The sequence below is a fragment of the Salvelinus sp. IW2-2015 genome, linkage group LG24, assembly GCF_002910315.2.
Source record: "Salvelinus sp. IW2-2015 linkage group LG24, ASM291031v2, whole genome shotgun sequence".
Lineage (NCBI taxonomy): Eukaryota > Metazoa > Chordata > Actinopteri > Salmoniformes > Salmonidae > Salvelinus > Salvelinus sp. IW2-2015.
The window spans coordinates 2654542-2676802 of NC_036864.1; the positions used below are offsets into that span (position 1 = coordinate 2654542).

General features: G+C 45.3%; 1 protein-coding gene across 4 annotated transcripts; it reads right to left on the bottom strand.

Moving 5' to 3' along the window:
• Positions 1 to 877: 877 nt before the first annotated feature.
• Positions 878 to 18405, bottom strand: LOC111951397 (regulator of nonsense transcripts 2). 4 transcript variants are annotated; one of them, XM_023969462.2, is made up of 23 exons: positions 18319 to 18405; positions 17081 to 17449; positions 16158 to 16937; positions 15818 to 15978; positions 15429 to 15617; positions 15191 to 15334; positions 14601 to 14704; positions 14359 to 14444; positions 13962 to 14070; positions 13694 to 13807; positions 12444 to 12560; positions 11699 to 11884; positions 10235 to 10438; positions 9535 to 9810; positions 9162 to 9345; positions 5935 to 6095; positions 5384 to 5488; positions 5212 to 5310; positions 4942 to 5115; positions 3804 to 3945; positions 2160 to 2280; positions 1244 to 1291; positions 878 to 1081 (listed from the first exon to the last, which is right to left on the bottom strand). In XM_023969462.2, the coding sequence occupies exons 2-22, from the start codon at positions 17446 to 17448 to the stop codon at positions 1285 to 1287; spliced, it is 3831 nt and encodes a 1276-aa protein (XP_023825230.1). In that variant the 5' UTR covers position 17449; positions 18319 to 18405; the 3' UTR covers positions 878 to 1081; positions 1244 to 1284. The 4 variants fall into 4 exon arrangements, with proteins under 4 accessions (XP_023825230.1, XP_070290845.1, XP_070290846.1 ...); XM_070434744.1 differs by having other exon boundaries at positions 15179 to 15334; XM_070434745.1 differs by having other exon boundaries at positions 989 to 1078; positions 15179 to 15334.
• Positions 18406 to 22261: the final 3856 nt, after the last annotated feature.

The window sequence follows — 22261 nt, forward strand, 5'->3', positions numbered from 1 at the left end:
CATTTCCAACAGGGTTAGGAGGAGCAAACCATCTCTATGGTACAGATGCAGGATCTTAATTTGATCACCCTGTTGCAGGAGAACTGTGCTGCAATGCAGGACATTTTAAAACGTTTAGTGTATGAGGTTTAAAAATGCTTCTGAAGTTTGTAATTTCCACTTAGAAATGTCAGACTTGATTTTCCCTTACAAAAATGTATCAACCCCTACAAAAATATCCACTAATCATAATCCACATAATAATTCCCATTTCCTGTTGCTGCAGGATTATTGTCCCGCTGTAGCAAACTGGCTCAAATTAAGATCCTACATGTGTAACCCATCCTCACACACAAGCAACCGCGCCTTTCTGTACATAATCCTGTCCTCCTTGTTCCCTTGTTTATCAAGTCATTTAGTAGTGGTGACCCCGTCTGTCTCTCCTCCTCCTCCATACCCCTCTCAAAGCTGCCTTTGAACAGTGTGTGATTTAGCTAGATAAAGAGATAAAAAGACTGAATGACAGATCTGTTCCTAGTAAGAGAAGCACAGTCCATCTCCAAAGATGTCACACCTACACCCGTCCCCTTTGCTATCCCTTTGTCCGTTCTCCTCCTCTTGTGAGCCCTTGTACACCACATCCACATCCTGCACGGGAGCGTAGAGAAGACGACTGTGGTCCCTTGTCCTGCTGCCTAGCTGTCCGTGCGTCTGTTTGTCTGCGTCTATGTCTGTCCGTACATATATCCGTCCGTCAGCTGGTCAGTCGTTCTTTCATTCATCTTTTGGTTCATCCTCTTGTTGAGACGGGGTGGGTGTTTGTGCTGCTTTGCTGGTGTCGTCCCGGGCGACGCACAGAAAGGAAGGGGAGTTCTCTGGAACGCCTTAGCTGGATGAAGGGGGTGCCCCCCTCTTCCCCACCCCTCGTTGATGCCCTTTCTCTTTCTCTTCTTCCGGCGGCGGGGTTAGGTGGGGGTGTCTGCGCTTGCGTCAGTGGGCGGCTGGCGGACTCACTCCCTGCTCAGGCGAGACCGATGGTCCGCTCGCCCTCTCTCGCTCTCTCATTCGCTCGCTCCCTCAGCTAGACTCCAATCAGCTTCTCCTAGGGGACAGAGCAGGGCTTTACTGCAGTAGCTGTCTTCCAGAACACTCACTGTAATGTTTATCCCCTCCTCAAATCCCCAAAACATCCATCCCCTTTTCTCCACCCATCCCTCCCCCAACCTCCTGCCCCAATATCCGTCCCCGTTCCCTCCTTCAGTACCATCATTACTGCAGCTCCTTCCATCCATAGGTTGCAATGGTCTAGCGTCTGTTCGTGAGAAAAAGTCATTGTGAGTGACAATCCAAAATAAAGTTGTGTTATTCGTCAAAAACATCATTGTGTACTTTGCCATCAGTATCATGTAAGCATCTGTCAAATGTATGTCAGGCATGAATATGATGCGTGATGTTGCCGCGGATCTAAAGATCTCCTTTCTGAATTCTTTCGTCACTTTTCCAAGACAAATGTGAGGAGGAGGACAAAGAACCACAAACTGTTTTTGTTCTGATGAAAATAGAAAGTTCATGCAATCTTTATTTCCAAAAATAGAGAGCAATCTTTACAGCATTTAAGGAAATATATGAAAATTCACTTTAGTGCCTGCAAAGCAGAGCAGTTTCTTTCACAGTGCAAAAATAAAAGGGGGACAAGTCTGTCTCTGATCAGAATACTCATGCCAACAAAATACGGTTTGACAGTTGGGAGACATTAACCCTTTCCCGTCTTAACATAAGCAGGCCTGAGTGCAGAGTCTGTCAGTAGCGTGTCCGGCTGAGCTGGCTGGCCCTATCCTCCTGGCCCTCATATCTGTCGTTTCTCTCGTGTTTCTCTTGCCTCTCTTGTCTGTCACGCTTTTCGTGCCTTTCATTTCTCTCCTGCTTTGTTTCCTGCTTTCTGTTCAGGTGCAGAGGACAAGGAGGGAGAGTCAGTAAGTTGACAAGCACCACGTCCTTCGACAGGATCCCATTCTAATGCCAACCCTATTTCTACCAGCATTTGGCTGGTGGTCTGCTGTTAATTCCTGGCCCTGGTGGTGTGTGTGTGTGTGTGTGTGTGTGTGTGTGTGTGTGTGTGTGTGTGTGTGTGTGTGTGTGTGTGTGTGTAGTCGGTAGGTAAGTTGAGGAGCGAGTCTCACCTTCCTCCGGTCTTGAAGATGAGGTCGGCGTTGGGTGCCCCTTTAGGGTGTTGGTAACGCGGGCGCCGCTCCCGGTTAGTGTTGGCAGGAGCAGGCCGCTGGGCCAGAGACGCCATCATTTCTACATTATAATAACCAAGAGAGTTTAAGACAGTGCTGCACAAACCAAGGCAACACAAACCAACAATGATTACACAATGCTACACAAACTAACAATGTTAACACAATGCTACACAAACCAACAAAGTGTAGGCCTGTTGAATTTTGGTAGTACTCCTGCTACTTTCTCTCGTCATCTCTCAGACACACGCCCCATTTCTTTCCCTAACGCATGCCTCATTCGCCATCTGTCCCTCTTCTTATCAGTACTGTTCAATCAAAAACACATATTTTGACCAATGTGTAAAATAATGTTGTGTAGATACTCCTCTACGAAAACCAATTGTCCAAACCTGATGTCTCTATCATAACCCGTTACAAAAGTCACGTGAGTTTTTACTCTTGTAGGATGGCCAGAACTAAAATCAATGGAGGTGCGAGAAGAAAAGTGGGCAAAAGTCAGGATAATTGCATGGCGTCAGCTAGGAGGATTCTGTGAAAGAATTAAGGTCCTGCTACCTGACAGGCTTACTTTCCCATTGAACACGTCATCTTTTTGTTGAATCGTCAGGACATAAAACAATAGAGGTGAGATGGATATCGGTTTTGAGACGTGACGTATAGTATTTTCATATTTAAGTATACACATTTCATATTATACGCTTTTTCATTTAGAAGATTTCACACAAAAACAAGCGCATCTCTGTGAAATGTCAAAGGAGAACTGAGCGTATACCAAGCTTTTTATTTTCAAAGCCTTTTACATTTAATTCAGCTCGTGTCATGCTAATTTAACTTTTTTGCAACCTGCAGAAACATGTTTGAGAGAATGGTTGAGAGAATGCCAAGAGTGTGTAAAGTTGTCATCAAGGCAAAGGGTGGCCACTTTGAAGAATCTAAAATATTAAATATATGTTAAACACTTTTTTGGTTACTACATGATTCCTCATGTGTTATTTCATACTTCTGAAGTCTTCACTATTATTCTACAATGTAGAAAATAGTAAAAATAAAGAAAAACCCTTGAATGAGTGGTAGTATGTATGTATGTATGTGTATGTATATATAAAAATGGTGTGTATAGACAGTATATGAATAGAAAAGGTGTGTACAGCCGCAGTTATATAGGATGAGCCATGACTAGAACACAGTATATACATATAAAGTTGGTAAAATAGTATGTAAACATTATTAAAGTGAGCAATGTTCAATGATTATGTACATAGGGCAGCAGTCTCTAAAGTTAAGGGTAGAGTACTGGGTGGTAGCCGGCTAGTAACAGTGACTAAGTTTCAGGGCAGGGTGCTGGGCGGAGGCCGGCTAGTGGCGACTCTTTGTTTATTATCGGCTGTATTAGGTTACGAAATCCGACATTTTGGATATAACGCGAGTGATATGTTAGAGAAAGACCATGCTGAATGATTCAGGACATGAATAATTATATTTGTCTTGGTCAAATGTATTTTATGACATAAGGAAGTTCAATTTCATCACCAAAAGAGTGTTTTCACCCGCTCAGAGTGAGTGGAACACCCTATATAATACCTTGGTAGTCCTCTTGCTCCTGTCTCTCGTTGATGTCCAGAGTGAGCTTCTTCATCCTCATCCTCTCCTCCTGCTCTGCCTGCTGCTGGTTGAAGTGGTTGGCAGCCAGGTGGGAAGATAAAGGCACGTTCAAGATCTTAAACTAGAAACAAGAGAGACAAAACAGACACACATTCAAGAACTTCAACTGCAGTTGGGGGATCTGAAACAGGCACATTAAGGATTGAGAAGAAGCAAGAAGGACATCTCATGGTGTAGGCAGACAACGGGACAAGTGCTCAGTATTCACACGGCAGAAACATGCTCTCCTGGTWTACTATTCAACCTTTGACAACATTCCCTGTGATCCCTACTTTTCCTCTGGCTGTGCTAAAACTTAAATGTGTTTCCCGGACGAAGGCCCAGGCAGCAGAGAAAAGGAGGGCCACTCCCATGGTGTGGAGCTGACAGAGGAATGCAGTGAACGTGTCTGACAGGGAGGGGTCCAGGTACGTCACATAGAGAAGCCGTGACGCTGACTAACACACACTGAACCCCATTATTCTCACCTCAGGAAACACACTACAGGAGAGGATATTGTGTTTATCATATGGAGAGACATGTCATTTATAATGCATTAAGTCATTTATATAGCTTAATTTTATACCAACAAAAACCGTCTATAGCCGGTACTGTTATTTGGTCAAAACATAATGTTTACATAGGGTTTATAATCTGGTAAATGTAGTTGCTGGAGGTGTAGTGGACTGAGTTTAGTGAGCTCTACTTTAACGTCTTGATTTTCTGGGCAGAGACTGTGGACACACCCTGACCCTACTCCAGTACAAGAGCTTGTCGTCTCTACCCCAAAGCCTTACATTCCACCCGCGGACTGGGCCTAAACACACACACACACACACACACACACACAGTTAAGAGTCAATATTATCGCTGGGTCTGTCTGACAGTGCTGATTTTGTGGAGGGATCTAACTGATCTCACAGCGAAGAAGACCTAAACAAGTTTGTGTGTGTGTGTGTCCATACTCTGTGTGTGTGTGTGTGTGTGTGTGTGTGTGTGTGTGTGTGTGTGTGTGTGTGTGTGTGTGTGTGTGTGTGTGTGTGTGCGCGTGCGTGCGTGTGTGCGTGCGTGTGTGCACCTGCTGCTTGTTGCCCTTGCGTGTGAGCATGACAAACTGCATGGTGTCTGAGATGTCTGCGTCCCCCTCCCCAGAGCAGACGGGTCCGCCAGGGCCTTTCTTCAGCTGGCTCTTCAGCTGCAGGGGGATGGCCACGTCCAACTGGTGCACCTTCACCGCCTCCCCGCTCCGCTGCTACACACACACACACACACACAACTCCTGTTAATACCCGTTTATTAACAAAAGTAGTAGACATAGTGAACTGAGAGAATAGGAGAGATACTGTACCTGCAGGTTCTCCAGCATCATCTTGTCCAGAGCCTGGATGAAGTCCTCATCCTCCGCACATGCCACATGCTTCAGACCGCCACCACGGATGGTCACCTCCTACAGGACAAGGCCGTCAGTAACACAATAACCTCTCTCCCCCTCACCCCCTCCCTCCATGACATGTTCTTACATTGTTCTCCTCGTCTGTCTCGTTCTCCTTGTTGGAGTCGGTCAGATAGTCGGTGTTCTCCTCCTCCTCTTCCTCCCGCTCCTCTTCCTCATTCTCAGACCCTTCCTGGAACACACAGCGGGTTCTTAGATGGGGGGGGGGGGGGTGTGTGATTGTGTGCTAGCTTGTGGAAGGTAGAAAAACAAACACTAAACCAGGAAAGCTAAAGGGGGGGGGGGGGGTTAGGCCTGGCATGATAGAGTTGATTTATGAAGGAGGAACAAAGAGTTACCGAAGGTTGACCCGTCATGCTTTTCTGACCGTGGAGTCAACACATCAATCTAGCCGCACAAGATGACCCACTTCCTTATACAGTATCCTGCTTAGGACTGGGCTTCTGTCCTCAGTTTGCCCTTACAAAACTAGGGGTGAGTGCCAAATGAATGAATAAATGGATGGACAGATGAGGGAATGAGTGAGTGATCTAGTATCCACCTATTATGAGAGACTTGTGTATCTTAGACGTGCAATGAATGGTCTGATGCCCGTGAATAAAAGATTGACATAATCACTTCTTCCTCTGGCTCGTTCATCTCGCTCTCATTGCCAGACTGTTCCTCTGTGTCCGCCCCTCCCTCTTCGTCGTCGTCGTCATCATCCTCGTCTAGCGCCTCGCCTTCACTCCCCATGGCACTGGAGGGCCGGCCGTCCTTCTGCCCATCCATGGCCAGTCCTGCAGGGCACAAACGTACGTGCACACACACCTTTATTGGAACGGCGCGACGTCAGGTTGCGAGACTAAGTCTCGAGGCAAGAGATCAAGAGAAAACGCAAAAATAATTTGCATAATAGTCATTGATTACAGTCCTTGGTAACAAGCTCCTCCCGTGAGCCACCGCTCCATCTTCTGAACAGGCTTTACCCTGGCTCTTTCCATAATAAATCAGATTATACACAAAGCATAGACATTTACCACAGATAATATCCTAAACTACTTGAAGTACGTCCAGGAGTGAGGACAGATTTGACGCAAACAACAAGCCCATTTAGAAACAGGAACTGGAACTGCAGGAAAAGCAAGTCATTGCAAGAAATACAAGTCACTGTGACATTCACGGTGAACCTAAAACAGGTGCTTCAACACGGTGCTTGGAGACCACGAATAGAACTTCAGAAGCCTGACAAGCTGAGAGCAGCAGAGGAGCAGATAGGCGTGTAGTTAAGAGTTGCTGCTAAGCAGTAGAACTTAGTTGAGCGGGGTTCAACAGAGGCAGAGGAATGCCTTCATTGCCTTATCTTGGTTAAAGGATGAAAGGTGCAACAATGAGGCTACTGTACAGCCTGTGGCTTACGTCACCCTCATCGATCACTCAGAACACACACAGTACAGACAGACGCACTGCGTCAACACCTTGAAACCTTGAACAATGCTCTGTGTGTGTTAATACAGCTGATTACTTGTTCTGTGAGTCAGGATATATTTGTATTTGTATTTATTATGGATCCCCATTAGATGCTGCCAAGGCAGCAGCTACTCTTCCTGGGGTCCAGCAAAATTAAGGCAGTTTATACAATTTTAAAAACATTACAATACATTCACAGATTTCACATCACACTGTGTGCCCTCGGGCCCCTACTCCACCACTACCACATGTATAGTGCGTATGTTATCCTGTGTGTGTACGCATGTGTCTGTGCCAATGTTTGTGTTGCTTCACAGTCCCCGCTGTTCCATAAGGTGTTTTTTGTAATCTGTTTTTAAAATCAAAGTTTACTGCTTGCGTCAGTAACTTGATCTGGAATAGAGTTCCATGTAGTCATGACTCTATGTAGTACTGTGTGCCTTCTATAGTCTGTTCTGGACTTGAGGACTGTGAAGAGACCTCTTGTGGCATGTCTTGTGGGGTATGCATGGGTGTCCGAGCTGTGTGCCAGTAGTTTAGACAGACAGCTCGGTGCATTCAACAATACCTCTCATAAATAAAAGTAGTGATGCATATTGTTAATGTTATCTCTCTGTGTACATCCAAGAGCCAGCCGTGCTGCCCTGTTCTGAGCCAATTGCAATTTTCCTAAGTCCTTTTTTGTGGCACCTGACCAAACGACTGAACAGTAGTCAAGGTGCGACAAAACTAGGGCCTGTAGGACCTGCCTTGTTGATAGTGTTGTTAAGAAGGCAGAGCATCGCTTTATTATAGACAGACTTCTCCCCATCTTAGCTACTACTGCATCAATATGTTTTGACCATGACAGTTTACAATCTAGGGTTACTCCAAGCAGTTTAGTCATCTCAACTTGCTCAATTTCCACAATATTTATTACAAGATTTTGTTGAGGTTTAAGGTTTAGTGAGTGTTTTGTTCCAAATACAATGCTTTTAGTTTTAGAAATATTTAGGGCTAACTTATTCCTTGCCACCCACTCGAACTGCAGCTCTTTGTTGAGTGTTACAATCATTTCAGGCGCTGTAGTAGCTGACGTGTATTGTGTGAGTCATCCGCACTCATATGTAACAGTATAACTTTAGTCCGTCCCCTCGCCCCGACCCGGGCGCGAACCAGGGACCCTCTGCACACATCAACAACAGTCACCCAGGAAGCATCGTTACCCATCGCTCCACAAAAGCCGCGGCCCTTGCAGAGCAAGGGGAACCACTACTTCAAGGTCTCAAAGCGAGTGACGTCACCGTTTGAAAGGCTATTAGCGCGCACCACCGCTAACTAGCTAGCCATTTCACATCGGTTACACATAGACACTGGCTTTACTCAAGTCAGTAGCATGTCGTTAGTAAAAAATGTAAATAGCAAAGGGCCTAAACAGCTACCCTGGGGAATTCCTGATTCTATTATATTTGAGAGGCTTCCATTAAAGAACACCCTCTGGGTTTTGTTAGAAGTAGTAACTCTTTATCCACATTATAGCAGGGGGTGTAAAGCCATAACACATACGTTTTTCCAGCAGCAGACTGTGAACGATAATGTCAAAAGTTGCACTGAAGTCTAACAAGAACAGCCCCCACAATCATTTTATCATCAGTTTCTCTCAGCCAATCATCAGTCATTTGTATAAGTGCTGTGCTTGTTGAGTGTCCATTACACCTGCAAAAGGAATGCTTCCCTCTTCCTCCTCTAAGTCGCTCAGGGTATTTCATTATCTACATCCTGTCTGTCTCTTGATTGTGTTTTTATCTCGGTGCATCTCTTTGCTCTCCATCAGATACTGATCAACTGTTCAGAGAGCACTACAAATGAGCATTTCAGCTAAAGAAACACTTTCAGTATTGTGCCACATTAGAACAGCAGGTGCAATAGGGCAACGATATATTTGACGATATATTCACATATCTTGTCATTGGGGTGTTACTCAGGTATTGATTAATATTCCCCTTACTTGAGAAAATATGTATTCGTCCAGACTTAAGAGTGAGTGTTTTTAAGTGTCAGTCTACAGCACAGGCAGGTCTGACTGCTGTGTGTTTGTGTGTGAGAGGGCCAGGTATGCGTGTTATTATGAGGGAATTAGACCTGTCTGACAGACAGACAGAGTGCCCAGAGCTGAAGCACCCTCCTACACACAGGGGAATGTTGCTCAGCAGGGAGGACAGAGAGCAGGACTGGGCCAACCCAAGGAGCTAGCTTCTACAGAAACACAAATACATTTCCGAGGCCTGCAGGCACACACACACATCTGGGGGACTGACGTATGACAAGGATCTTTATCGACCTTGTTGTCGTGTGCGTACATGTGTGTGTGCCCTTATGCATGCGTTCCTGTGTGTCAATCTCTCACGGTCTCTTACCCAGTTTAACGAGGAACTCCCTCTCCAGCTCGGTGACCTGTCGCGCGGAGTCTTCCAGGGAGATGCAGAGCCTCATCTTTGGTCGGAGCAGCTCCAGGGTGTCACTGATCATGTAGTCAATGTCGATGGGGAACTGGTGCTCTGCACTCCACACCTCCACACTCTTCTTCCACCAGATATACCTCTGGAGAGGACAGACAACACCACATCAGAATTTAGGGACAGTCTTGTAATAAATKAATGTAATTGACATTATGTCACAACAGTATCAAAACGCTTCTTAAAGGAAAGAAAGAGAAAGAGAGTAAGAGAGCGAGAGACAGAGGCTGAGAGGAGTGAAATAAGGAGAGGTCAAACGGTCATACCGACTGACCTGGAAGTAGATGAGGAAGCAGTCCAGCTTTCTCTTGCTGGAGCCTCGGTCAAAGTACTGTCCGCAGGTGTCCAGCAGGGTGCAGACCATGCGAATGCGGAACAGGTGCTCGGGGGGGTCCAGGGGGCTGGGGCCGCCGTCCGGGTTCACCCCGAACGAGATGAAGGAGAAGAGGGTGCGGAAGATGACCGCTGACTCCACCATGCGGTAGTTGTAGAGCTCCCCCAGGAACTTGGCACTGCTGATCCGACGCTGGTTGAACTTGGGCTGGTTCACCTGCAAMGGAGAGGGGGAGAAGGAGCGACAACGGAGGGGGGGGTAGAGGAGAAAAGGGGGTGACATGGATAGACAGAGAGGAGAGTGAGAGAGAAAGCAGGTGAGATGGAATGTCAGAGAGGTGCTCAGAAACACCATAAATATGAAGCTCCATGGAAGACTTAACCCACATGAACCTAACATGCAGCCTGTTTACACGGTATACAACACGTAGCCTCAACAATCAATCATTCAAGTCATAAGAAACGTACCATCAATCTCTCCTGCTAGGGCTCTTCACATGGCCCTGACATCCAGGAATGAACTCTTGAATCTGGGCCTGACTCCAACAAGWTCCCCTTCCCTGGTCCTCACCTCCAATCCCAGAAACAGCTCACCACCCTGGGCTTGCCTTCCCCTTCCCACCCCCTCCCATGGTGCTCACCTCCATTCCCAGGCGGATGTCCTCCAGGACCCCGTCCACCACGTGGATGCCCACGTCCTCCTGGTAGGCCACAAGGCCGGCCAGCAGGTTGGCCACACAGTGGATGCTGTTGTACTTGACGTTCCAGATGTTGACCATGCAGCAGATCAGGTAGCCTTTAGACTCTGGGTCCTGCCAGGGGAGTTTACGCATCTGCCTCAACACCTAGGGGAGGGAGGAGAGAAGAGGACGGAAACGAGGGAGACAAGGAAGCGGAGAACAAGAAGGGAGAGGTAAGATGATAATTGGCAGGTGTTTGGGATACTTCTGTTGTGGTAATGTTGGTTAAAGAAATTCCAGACTAATCGCGGTGGGGGGGGGGGGGGAAATCACACCTCTTTTTCCCCCTCATATCTCTCTATAGTGTTATGATGAATATGCATAAGCCAGTGACTGTATAAATGAGGCACTTTTTCGTGATATCCAATTACGATCTTGTCTTATCGCTGCAACTCCCCAGCGGGCTCGGGAGAGACGATGGTCAAGTCATGCGTCCTCCRAAACACGACCCGCCAAACCACGCTCATTAACACCCACCTGCATAACCCGGAAGYCAGCTGCACCAACGTGTCGGAGGGAACACCGTTCAACTGACGACCGAAGTCAGCCTGCAGGCGCCCGGCCCGCCACAAGGAGTCACTAGAGCGCGATAAGCCAAGTAAAGCCACCCCGGACAAACCCTCCCCTAACCCGGATGACGCTGGACCAATTGTGCGCCGCCCTATGGGACTCCCGGTCACGGCCGGTGGTGACCCAGCCTGGGATCGAACCTGGCCTGTAGTGATGCCTCAGGCACTTTAGACCGCTGAGGCCTAAGAAAGTTACAGATATATCATAGTCCCCCAAAAATGCTAACCTCCACTGTAATTGTAATCGTGAGATGTTAGCATGTCTTGGGAGGTATGATATTTGTGCATCTGTACTCATCTGTACTCATCACACTCATTACGATTCATTCAGGATTATCCGTAACCATGGTAGCATCCACATTAACGTAGAAGTGTTATGAAACACATTCTATTCTTATTTACAATAAAAATGACTCCAAAATGACACAATAAATGATTTACCATTCATTTCTATTTGGCACAAAATAATCTGAAACCCAGCAGATGCATCCAACAAGTTTGTACAGTCATTGTGTGCTAGGAATATGGGATCAAATACTTTTTGACTATTTTAATACACATAGTAAATTTGACCCAATACCTTTGGTCCCTTAAAATGAAGGGACTATGTACAAACTGCTGTCATTTCTAAACGGTTCACCCGATATGGATCAAAATACCCTCAAATTATAGCCGACAGTCTGCACTTTAACCTCATAGCTTTTGGAGCTCACTGTATCTTAAGATGAATGCACTAACTCTAAGTTGCTCTGGATAAGAGCGTCTGCTAAATGACTCAAATGTAAAATCTTCATACCTTCTCCGTGGTGACCTTGGAGAGGTCCTTGTAGAGCAGTTTGCGGATGTACTCCTGCAGCGGGGGCCTCTTCTTCCTGACAGTCTTCTCCATGGGCGGGGGGTTGCAGTAGTAGTAGGCATTCTCCACCATGGTCACGTAGCGAGCATCCAGGTGCTGCGCCTGCTTCTTACGCATCATTTGCTCCTGAGACACACAAACATACAAAAACAAGTGAGTCATTCAATATAGCCCAGAACACAGCTAAAAGCCCTCAAAAATATTATTATCTTGCCAAACGTAACCTAGAAAATATGGCAGCTGTGCACGTGACATGAATAACCTCGTCCCAAAGCAATTTAGGGACAATAAAGCTGGATTAATAGCGCTTTATAAACCAGATTTAACCCCGGATTTTGGCACCAGTTAGGAAGGCCAAAACAGGTCTCTCTCCAGGGCTCTGGATGCACTCCACAACCTTAGGGGAATTCCAGTGTTTGATAGGTGTGTGTGTGTGTTTGCTTGTACATTCGTGGAGGCTGCCGAGGGGAGAACGGATCATAATAATGTCCGTAACGGAGCAAATGGAACGACATCAAACACCTGGTTTGAAAAAAATTCCACCTATTCCGCTCCAGTCATTACCATGAGCCCGTTCTCCCCAATTAAGGTTCCACCAACATCCTGTGTTGTACGCGTACGTGCGTTCATTGCCGTGTGTGCCGTTCATTGCCGTGTGTGCGTGTGCATGCGTGTGTGTGTGTACCAGAAGGACGCTGGTCCGGAGGTGGGAGTCGGGGGATCTGAAGAGGAAGCGTCCACTGGTCTCCAGCAGGGTGCAGGCCATCTCTATGTGGTGGTGGGAGAAGTCTGACAGCAGCATCTGTAGAACACACACACACACAGTAACATGATGATGACAGTGTAATACAATAATTGTAACAGTAATCACGTTTCCATCCACAGTTTTTATGCGAGTGAAGTCATGTATTATTTATTTTTTAATCACGACAGGTGTGATGGAAACAGGAAGTGTCAATACAATTTCAGAAATGTCGACAAACAATTTGTTAGTTCGACATGGTGGGATCATTTTGTGTCGGTAAAACTAATTATGTGAAATTTGCAGTGAAAACTCATGTATGCGAAAATATTGATATAATAAACCATCGTGTTGATGTAAATTTGGAGTCACGAGATATGCTAAGTTGTACCACCACTACGACATGGAAATGTACAAAGAGTTTATAGGCAGATGAAATAAGTTCTGATGAACTTCATGGTGGTTAAGTGATGGGTGATGAGCTTCGAAGGTGTTATTTGAATGCTGGTGANAAGAGTTTATAGGCAGATGAAATAAGTTCTGATGAACTTCATGGTGGTTAAGTGATGGGTGATGAGCTTCGAAGGTGTTATTTGAATGCTGGTGACATGATGATTGATGCATGGCTGCCARTTATCAGATACAAATTATAAACTGATTGGTTCGAGCCCTGAATTCTGAWTGGCTGACAGCRGTGGTATTTCAGACCATATAGCACAGGTATGACAAAACATGTATTTTTACTGCTCTAATTAAGTTGGTAACCAGTTTATAATARCAACGATGCGTCRTGCCTAAGAACAGTCCTTAGACCGTGGTATATTGGCCATATACCACACCCCCTCGTGCTTTATTGCTTAATTATATTGCTCTTATCCATATCTCAGCATATAACTTATAACCTACCATTGTCCACTTTATCAGCAAACTGTTATCTAGAGAGCATGTGCCAAAACCAGATTGGGCAAGCTACCTATTTATAGCAACAGTTTGTGATGAAACTATTGGTAGAGGTAAAAATGAAATGGAAACATTGAACTTSTGCTTTTTATTTGGTACATGAAAATGGTGTGAAAATGTGAATATTGTTTTCATGCAGATTTTAGAAGAGTCGCATGAATATCTGTCGCCAATTGGATGGAAACCTAGCTAATGATAGCACAGCTTCCTGGTGAGAGAGATGCACCCCCTACCTTCAGACAATGCAGAGTGTCCGTTTTTGAGAACAACTTGAACTTGGCCAGCTCCCCGATAAACCTTACAGTTTTGTTTTTTGTTTCGATGTTGATCTGGTCCTTCTTCCGGATCTACAAGGAAACACAACAAGCAGTGTGTATTGAAAACTCTTTCAAAACTGTTTGTTTCCTTCAGTATAGATCATATTTTAAATGAGGCAGTGGTTCTGTATGAAAGACACAACGAGGAAGGTGTTAATAGCTGTAGTAAAGTCTTGGGACCTACGTGGAACCTGAAGTCTCCTTTGAGTATGGAGCACAGGTCATCGGCCACATCTGACATGCAGGGGTGAAGGGTGGCCACCAGACGGGAGTAAAAGGGCAGCAGATCCAACCTGGAAGAACACAACTCAACCATGAGCTTTACAATGGTATAAGTACCATTGACTTCCTTTATGCCATTTCAAATTAAATGAGCAACCGCACCACCTAGTGGGTAAAAGGGACAACAACAAAAAACGTTCCCACACAAATCAATCCATGATCAAATCCTTCCAAATGAACTATCTGCGTGTGTGTGTGTGTGCGCGTGTGCTTTGTCAGGGAACGGCGAAGAGAGTCTGCACCAGCTTCCTGATCAAATCCTTTCAAATTAACTATCTGCTTTATAGTGAGTCTGGTACCTTTGTCTGGGAACGGTGAAGAGAGCCCGGACCAGCTTCCTCCTGTTTGACTTGGTGTTCATGTTCATGCAGAAATCCATGGCAGCCTGTGAACAAACACACCCACAGTCAGACTAATTCACTGCACAACTGTGTACTTAGTACCATATTCACTGTGAATCGTTGCCTTTGTGGCTAAACTCAAATTGTCAAGCTGGGAATAGATCCTTCTGGTATGCTGAAGGTGTGTGTTCTCTCCTTGCCTTGTCTATGAGGTCTCTGTTGACACAGTTGGGAAGCTGCTGGATGAAGGCGTCCACGATGAGCTTCAGGTGGGACCCGGTGCTTGCCTCCTCATCCTCTTGTTCTTCATACATAAACACAGTCAAACATGTATACAGCAAAGTCATGCTCCAAATATTTCCTTAGCTAACTTAAGAGTCACTCACCGACAGAAACAGAAAGAGCAAAAGCCATAGCATAGGTATAAGCCTAGGAACGGGGTTGATACATGTGGTATATTAGAAACCTTGTGAATGACTGTCTGGTTTCCACATGCTCAGCAACACACCTCTGTTTAGWTGATTGGCCCTGAGCACCCATGAGTGGGCCCTAGCTCTGTTTCCCTGACCTCTCTCATAACCTAACTTGATCCCTGGAAAAGACACACAAACACCAAGACACTGTCCATGTCAATAACCAACATGGTTCCTTTATCCAGAGGTTGTAGATATTAGATGATTGCCGCCCTCTTGTTGTCTTTGTCAAAAATGGAAAGCTGGGTGTGCAAAGCGCTGGGTGGTGTGTGCTGCTTGGTGGCTGGTGGGTGGATAGAGAATACCTTCATCTTTACCTTGCTCGTCCAACAGTTTTTTGGCGAGCTCTGCCTCGTTCTCTGCCTCGTCAGGTCCATCCAGCTCCAGAGGGTCATCAGCGATGTCTAGAGCCTCGAGCTCCAACTCCAACTCCTCTGTGGTGGCCGCAGCATCTTTAGCCTCTGAGGAAAGGACACAGCAACAAGAACAGGCTCAGTCAGACAGCATGAGTGTCTGTGTGAGTCTGCATGCGTGCATATGTGTAGGTGGCTGTACCTTTAGCAGCAGCCTCCTCTTTGTCCTTGCCCTTCTCGTTATCTTTGAACAGGATGGCGGGGACGAAGGCCTTCAGGTCCACCATGTTCTCGTAGAAGTTCCTGGCATCCTCGTCCTCCCAGATGCCCCCCTCCAGGTCATACTCTCCGGGCTTCCCAGGGGTGAAGATGTCAATGCCAGGGCCGTGCTCTATTACACAGAGAGGAGAGGAGATGGCTAGATACACACAGACACCAAAGACTGTAGGCTACATATAACCAACAGCAATAAARTATGATAACAATGTGGCTTTATAACACAAATCACCCAAAAGTACAACAAAAAGCTAATTCTTTACATTGTTCCTATAACAAAGTAATAAACMGTATACAAGGGTTGTTACTCTTTACCTTCCTGCACAGTCTTGTCCAGTGGAAGCTCTGGCATGTTCTCATCCAGAAAGTCAGCCAGAGACTGGGTGTTAGCCAGCAGCTTCTGGTAGGACGTGGCAAACTCCTCATGCTGCTTGTGTCTGTCCTCACTCAGCTCCCCTTTGGAGTGGAGGATACGCCTGGAGGGAGAAAAAACATGGAGCTGTCAGTATGTACACTCAAACACATTTAGCATRTTACTCAAAATGGCMAATCGTCATGCACTGTGGCAGGAGTATACACTGAAATCAATAATACAAGAGAAGAAGTGGGATAGGTCATGTAGAAAAGTTTCTCCAAGTAACCTAGGCCCCATCACCTGTTCTGCCTCTCAATGTTCTGCAGCTCGCGGTGGTCCTTCTTCAGGTGCTTGGTGAGCGAGGTGAAGTACTCCCTCAGAAGGTTCTGAAAGGGCTGCTGCTTCTCCGTGTTGATGATCTCGCTGGGAGGGAAGGCCAGGCCAAACTTCTCCCGTGCAGCCTTCACCTTGCGAGGCACCAGRCCCGCAATGTCGTCCCCGCAGTGCTTACAGAAGCTGATGACCACTGACACATGCGTGTGTGTYTCGCGGTCCGTCCCGATGATGCTCTTCAGCTGCTCGTAKATGAGCGACAGGCCCTCCTTGTCGGTGAACAGGCCTACGATGGTGAGCTCTGCGATGAAGCGCAGGTCGGTGCGCAGCTTGCTCACGTTGGGTGCCTTCTCTTCCTTGCGCGCCTCAAAGTGCCTTTTCCAGGCCTGGAGAAGCAGTGGGGCGAATTCGGCGTAACGCTGGTGGAAGAGGGAGCACAGGTGCACGGCGCAGCCCACGTCAGAGATCTTCAGCTTGGCCTCCACCACAGAGCCCACCGCCTCGCCGATGTACTTGCTGAGGTTGAGCGAGCCAAAGTCGTTGGAGAGGGCATCGCGCTGCTGCTCGGTGAGCGTGCGCAGCTTCTTGACAAAGGCTGTGTTCTTCTTCAAGCTGGAGTCAAGGCGGCTAAAGAAGGTCTCCTCGGGACGGCCCTCGTGGGCGTTCTGGTTGCGGACGCGAAGCTCCTTCCGGCACTGGTGGCGCTCCCAGGCCTCCTGGTGGAGCTGGTGGCCCTCCTCCTTCTCTCTGAAGTGGGAAGAAAGATGGAGAATCAAGTTAGCAGTTATCTGAATTAAAAAATACTGACAATACACAAAGTTCATGATGTTGAGAGCACCTACAGTAGAACATGATACATTATTATAGTGGTTCCTCCCCTGAGCTCTTACTTGAGTTGAGCTGCCTCCTCTTCACGCTGTCTCTTGGCCTCCTCCTCCTGAACTTTCCTCTCCTGCTCCTCCTGCTGSTTCTTCTCCTCTTCCTCCTTCTTCCTCTGCTCCTCCTCTGCCTTCTGTTTCTCCTCCTCTTTCCGTTTCCGCTCTTTTTCTTCCTTCTTTCTTTTGTCCTCCTCAAGCCGCCTCCTCTTTTCCTCTGCAGCCTTACCAATATCTTTCTTGCCACTCATCTTTGCCTCATCCTTCACTTTATCCCGGGAGGAGGCGGGCCGTCTATCACCATCCCTGTCTTTCTCCTTGTTACTAAAGGAGCTCACCTCTTTYTCATCCATGTTTAATGATCTCTTGCCCTCAGCAGGCATTCTAGAAAAACAAAAAACAAAATTGAGTCATTCTCATTAGCAGTGTTACACATCAGAGCTAGGCAAGCCTAGTTAATAACATACACTTTGACATAACGTTAATATTCGCTGATCATAACATTGGCTAATTCACATTGCTAACTACACACGCATCAAAAAATGTCGATTTAACAATACTAGCTGTGCTGTGACTGGTCGAGCCGCTAAAAGTTTTAGCCAGCCGTTGGTGAAAGCGTCATAAGATTAAATGTCAGTGATTGAACATTCCAATAGCTTAGCTAACTAGTTAGTTTTCTAATATCCGCGAACTACCATATCTAATTAATAGGTAACGTTATAACCCCCCACCTCCCAAAAAGTTGACTACACGCCAATTAAATGTTTATCAACGTGCGTTATGAGCCTATTTYCCTCTTAAATCGCAGTTATTTGATCGTGTTGTTAAGGTAACGTTAGCTATGTTGACATTGTCTTACCTACGACGCACGTATAGCTAGCCTAACATAGCATGCCAACTTGCTGAACACACAACRGTTAGGTGAGAACCGTTAGCTGTAYAATTGCTAAATTACGACGATTACGTACAATCATTTTAGAACAATGCAATAAGGTGTAAAAACMTTTTTTTTACCACAAGAGTCGACAAAACAGCCCACACTAAGCCAACGTTACGTTGCTAACGCGTCAGCTAGCTAACTGTTGTTAGGCCGCTTCGGCTTGAGTAGAGGTAAACAAATGGCTTGGTAGCCCGCGAGCACTAAGATCGTCGAGGTCAATCGTCTGCATTWAACCAAAAATAAGCGGCAATATATATATTAGTAATCTTTGCATGTCGTTAATTATGGAATATAGTCTAAAACACATTATTACCTTCGATTTCTGTCAACATAAACATCAGACTTGTGTTAATAAGTAAAAATGATTTCCTTGTGCGGGAAAGGACCCCTTTGATTAGGCACMAAACATTCTGCCTGAAAGGAAATGTAGGACTAATCTTCTTTGTTTATTTAATCGATATGCAGATCGAATATCTTTAAAGTATTTTTTAAGGAATATTTTTTCAATAGATAATACTTTACCTACACAAATTATATAATTGAGTTACGTATTCATTAATTCAGACAGGCAATGTCGCAGATGACATTAGGGAGTGTGTCTCTGTTGTGTCTGCTGGAGCAACAGTTGCAGCCGAGAGAGTTCCAGTCAATKATGTATATATACACACACACATAACATTTCAGTCATTTAGCAGACTTACATGAGCAATTRTGCTTTTATCCTTTATCAATTATCCTTGCTCAAAGGTACATCTTCAGGTTTTTCACCTAGTCGGCTCGGGGATTCAAACCAGCGATGTTTTGGTTATTGACCTAACACTATTAACCGCTAAGCTACCTGCTGTGGGTAGAGAATTATTTTGGTCCAGTCTTCACTGATAAATAGTTGGTTATCATGTTTTATTTTTCACTTTAMTGTCAGATCTGTGCATGCATCATAGAAAACACAACTAATGGTACGAAATATTATAAATATTCATAAATCATCCTATTATCCATTATATACATTCATATAAATGTGTTATGGTTTCAATAGTCTAAAGGTTTCCTCTCTCTTTTGTGAGTTTTCCCTCATCTATTACTGATAAGAGAACACATTCTATGGAGAGAACATTCAGGGGATCTGCTTTACAGGTCCACTGGCGATTTTAGCATGTAAATCTTGGCGGGGCAAAGCATCATTTACTGCCTTTAACAAAAACATAGTTGATATGGCTGACTTGCTAAAACAAATGTGGATTCTACTGACAATAGAGATGTACAAATGATGGCATTAGAGGACGACGAGCGGATAAGAGGCCATCAGTAATTTCGATTAAGACATTAATGAGCGAGCTAGGAYGGACGTAGTCAATATAACTATTTGTTCAGAACTTTTGAAATGTACAGCGACAGAATTCAGAACATGGGCCGTTCTTACAGTATTCTCCCTGTATACCAAGTCAGAACCGCAAGCTAAATAAAGAGGGCATGTAAGCAGACAATGAAAGCTCTTACAATATTAAATTATTGCATTTCTCTAAAACAGGCTTTAGGCTACATGTTCAACACCAAGTCAGAACAGTAGGCCAAGTTATGAGGAGGAAAGGGACCAAATAATTACGGTGAGGCACATGGGCTACTAACAGCTTACTACAYAACTTACACTGAGTATTACTTTCTTAGCTACAGTATACATATCTCCCTGGCATTTTACATAATTTATGCAGCAGCATACAATATATTTTTGGACTCACCTTGTTGTGCTGTGCTSACTTGAACAGGAAAGTAATTMTCTGGATTTATGGTGCTTTCAAGACAACTGGAAACTCAGAAAAAACAAGGTTAAATCATGGCATCAGTGATCTTCAGGTCGGAGCTCTAGAAATAGGCCTGAGTTCCCGACTTGGAATTCAGAGTTGGATCACCGTTCAAAACATATTTTCCCAGTCGGAGCTTGTTTWTYCCAAGTTCCCAGTTGTCTTGAACTCACTGAAGTCTGAGATTTCTGCAGAAGTCATGCTGGATTGACGGCATGRCCAATTTATTCAACCTTTTCTTACCCATGGTGTTGAATGTTTATCCATTTAAGCTTGGAATAGAGACCCTTAAACCCAGACTTGGACCACACACCCTCTCCACTGATGAATAGCAGGCTAGTGATTGCTTTGCAATGCTTGCAGTTAGCAACTGATTCCTTCCAAACCACTCATTGTTGAATTTGCMATTTCCAATGTTGGATTGAAAAGGATTTTCCAGTAGATTGTTGACGTGATTCATGATGATGACTGCTTGTCTATCTTGCTAGGTAAGATTTTGAAAGTATGATGTTGACATGATCGGTCCAATCAAAGCTACGGTAGATATAATGTGATTTTGGGGTSGCAGGTATTGTAGTGGTTAGAGCGTTGGGACAGTAATCAAAAAGTTGCTGGATTGAATCCCCGAGCTGACTAGGTAAAAATCTGTCGTTCTGCCCTGAACAAGGSAGTTCCCTGGTAGGCTGTCATTGTAAACAAGAATTTGTTGTTAACTGACTTGCCTAGTTAAATGTAAAAACCTCCATATMATTTTATCTGTAGCCAATGACCTTGAGCCTTCTTKGATGGGCATTTCTGATTTAACTCTATGGCAGCACCCAAGGGGCTTGAATATTTGAGCTATCCCCGTAGATGTTGCGGTGACGTAGTGTCCCCATGAGTGTCAGAACACTGAGGCAATCATGGCGCAACTAAAGAACATTACCAACCCCTATGCTCTGTATTTTCCGCTGGCTGTCCCACCACGGAAAGCACCGAGCTAGGCTAAAACACCTGCATTTTGGAGCTGCCTTATTCAAAAAAGCAAAACAGAGACCATGTTTGTATGTGGCTTTATTAACTAAAAAAAAWATATATATACATTGGTTGCAAACTGGTATGTGACACGTATTAATGCCAAAATACCATCCAAAACAGGCACAAAAAAGTATCTATATATTTTTTTRGCTAAACAGGTGGGGCTCAAAACAGGTCGGTCTCTGCCCCACYGGCCCTGAATGACGGGTCGCCACTGCCGGTCCAGATGTTTTAGATAGAGATAACTTGGAGATAGAGATAACTTAGGGAGCTAAATATATTCACCTGCGGGCCCAATTTGGCCTGCGGGCTGCCTGTTGGGGAACCCTGGCCTACAGGGAGGAGGTGAGAGCCCTGGTGGATTGGTGCCAGGAAAATAACCTCWTTCTCAATGTCAATAAAATGAAGGAGCTGATCATGGACTACAGGAAAYGGCAGAGAGAGCACGCCCCCATCCACACCGAAGCGAGCCACAGTGGAGATGGTCAAAAGCTTCAAGTTCCTCTGCGTGCACATCACTGAGGACCTGAAATGGTCCCTTCACATTGACAGCTTGGTGAAGAAGGCGCAACAGCGCCTCTTCAACTTCAGGAAGCTGAAGAAATTTGGCTTGGCCCCTAAGACCCTCAGGAAYTTATACAGATGCACCATCAAGAGCAGCCTGTTCACCCCACTAACATCTAGAAGACGGAGACAGTACAGGGGCATCAAAGCTGGAACCGAGAAACTCATAAACAACGTCTATCTTCAGGCCATACTCAACAAAAATATTAACGCAACATGCAACAATTTCAAAGATTTGACTGAGTTACTAGTTCATATAAGGAAATCAGTCATTTGTAATAAATTCATTAGGCCCTTATCTATGGATTTCACATGACTGGGAGTACATGGTCTGCAGTTGTGAGTCCGGTTGGACCCACTACCAAATTCCCCAAAACAATGTTATGGTAGAGAACTAAACATTTAATTATCTGGCAACAGCTCTGGTGGACATTCTTGTGGTCAGCATACCAATTGCAAGCTCCCTCAAAACTTGAGACATCTGTGGCATTGTGTTGTGTGACAAAACTGCACATTTTACAGTGGCTTTTCTATTGTCCCCAGCACAAGGTGCACATGTGTAATGATCATGCTGTTTAATCATTTTATTGATATGCCACACCTTTCAGGTGGATGGATTATCTTGACCAAGGAGAAATGCTCACTAACAGGGATGTAAACAAATTTGTGCACAACATTTCAGAGAAATAAGCTTTTTTGTGTGTATGAAACATTTCTGGAATTTTTTATTTCAACTCATGAAACATTGGACCAACACTTTACATCTTGCGTTTATATTTTTGTTCAGTGTAGTAGGTGCCAGGCGCACCGGTTTGTGTCAAGAACCGTTTCCCGCTTGTATAACGGGGCTGTTTCACAACTTGCAGTGATTGGGAG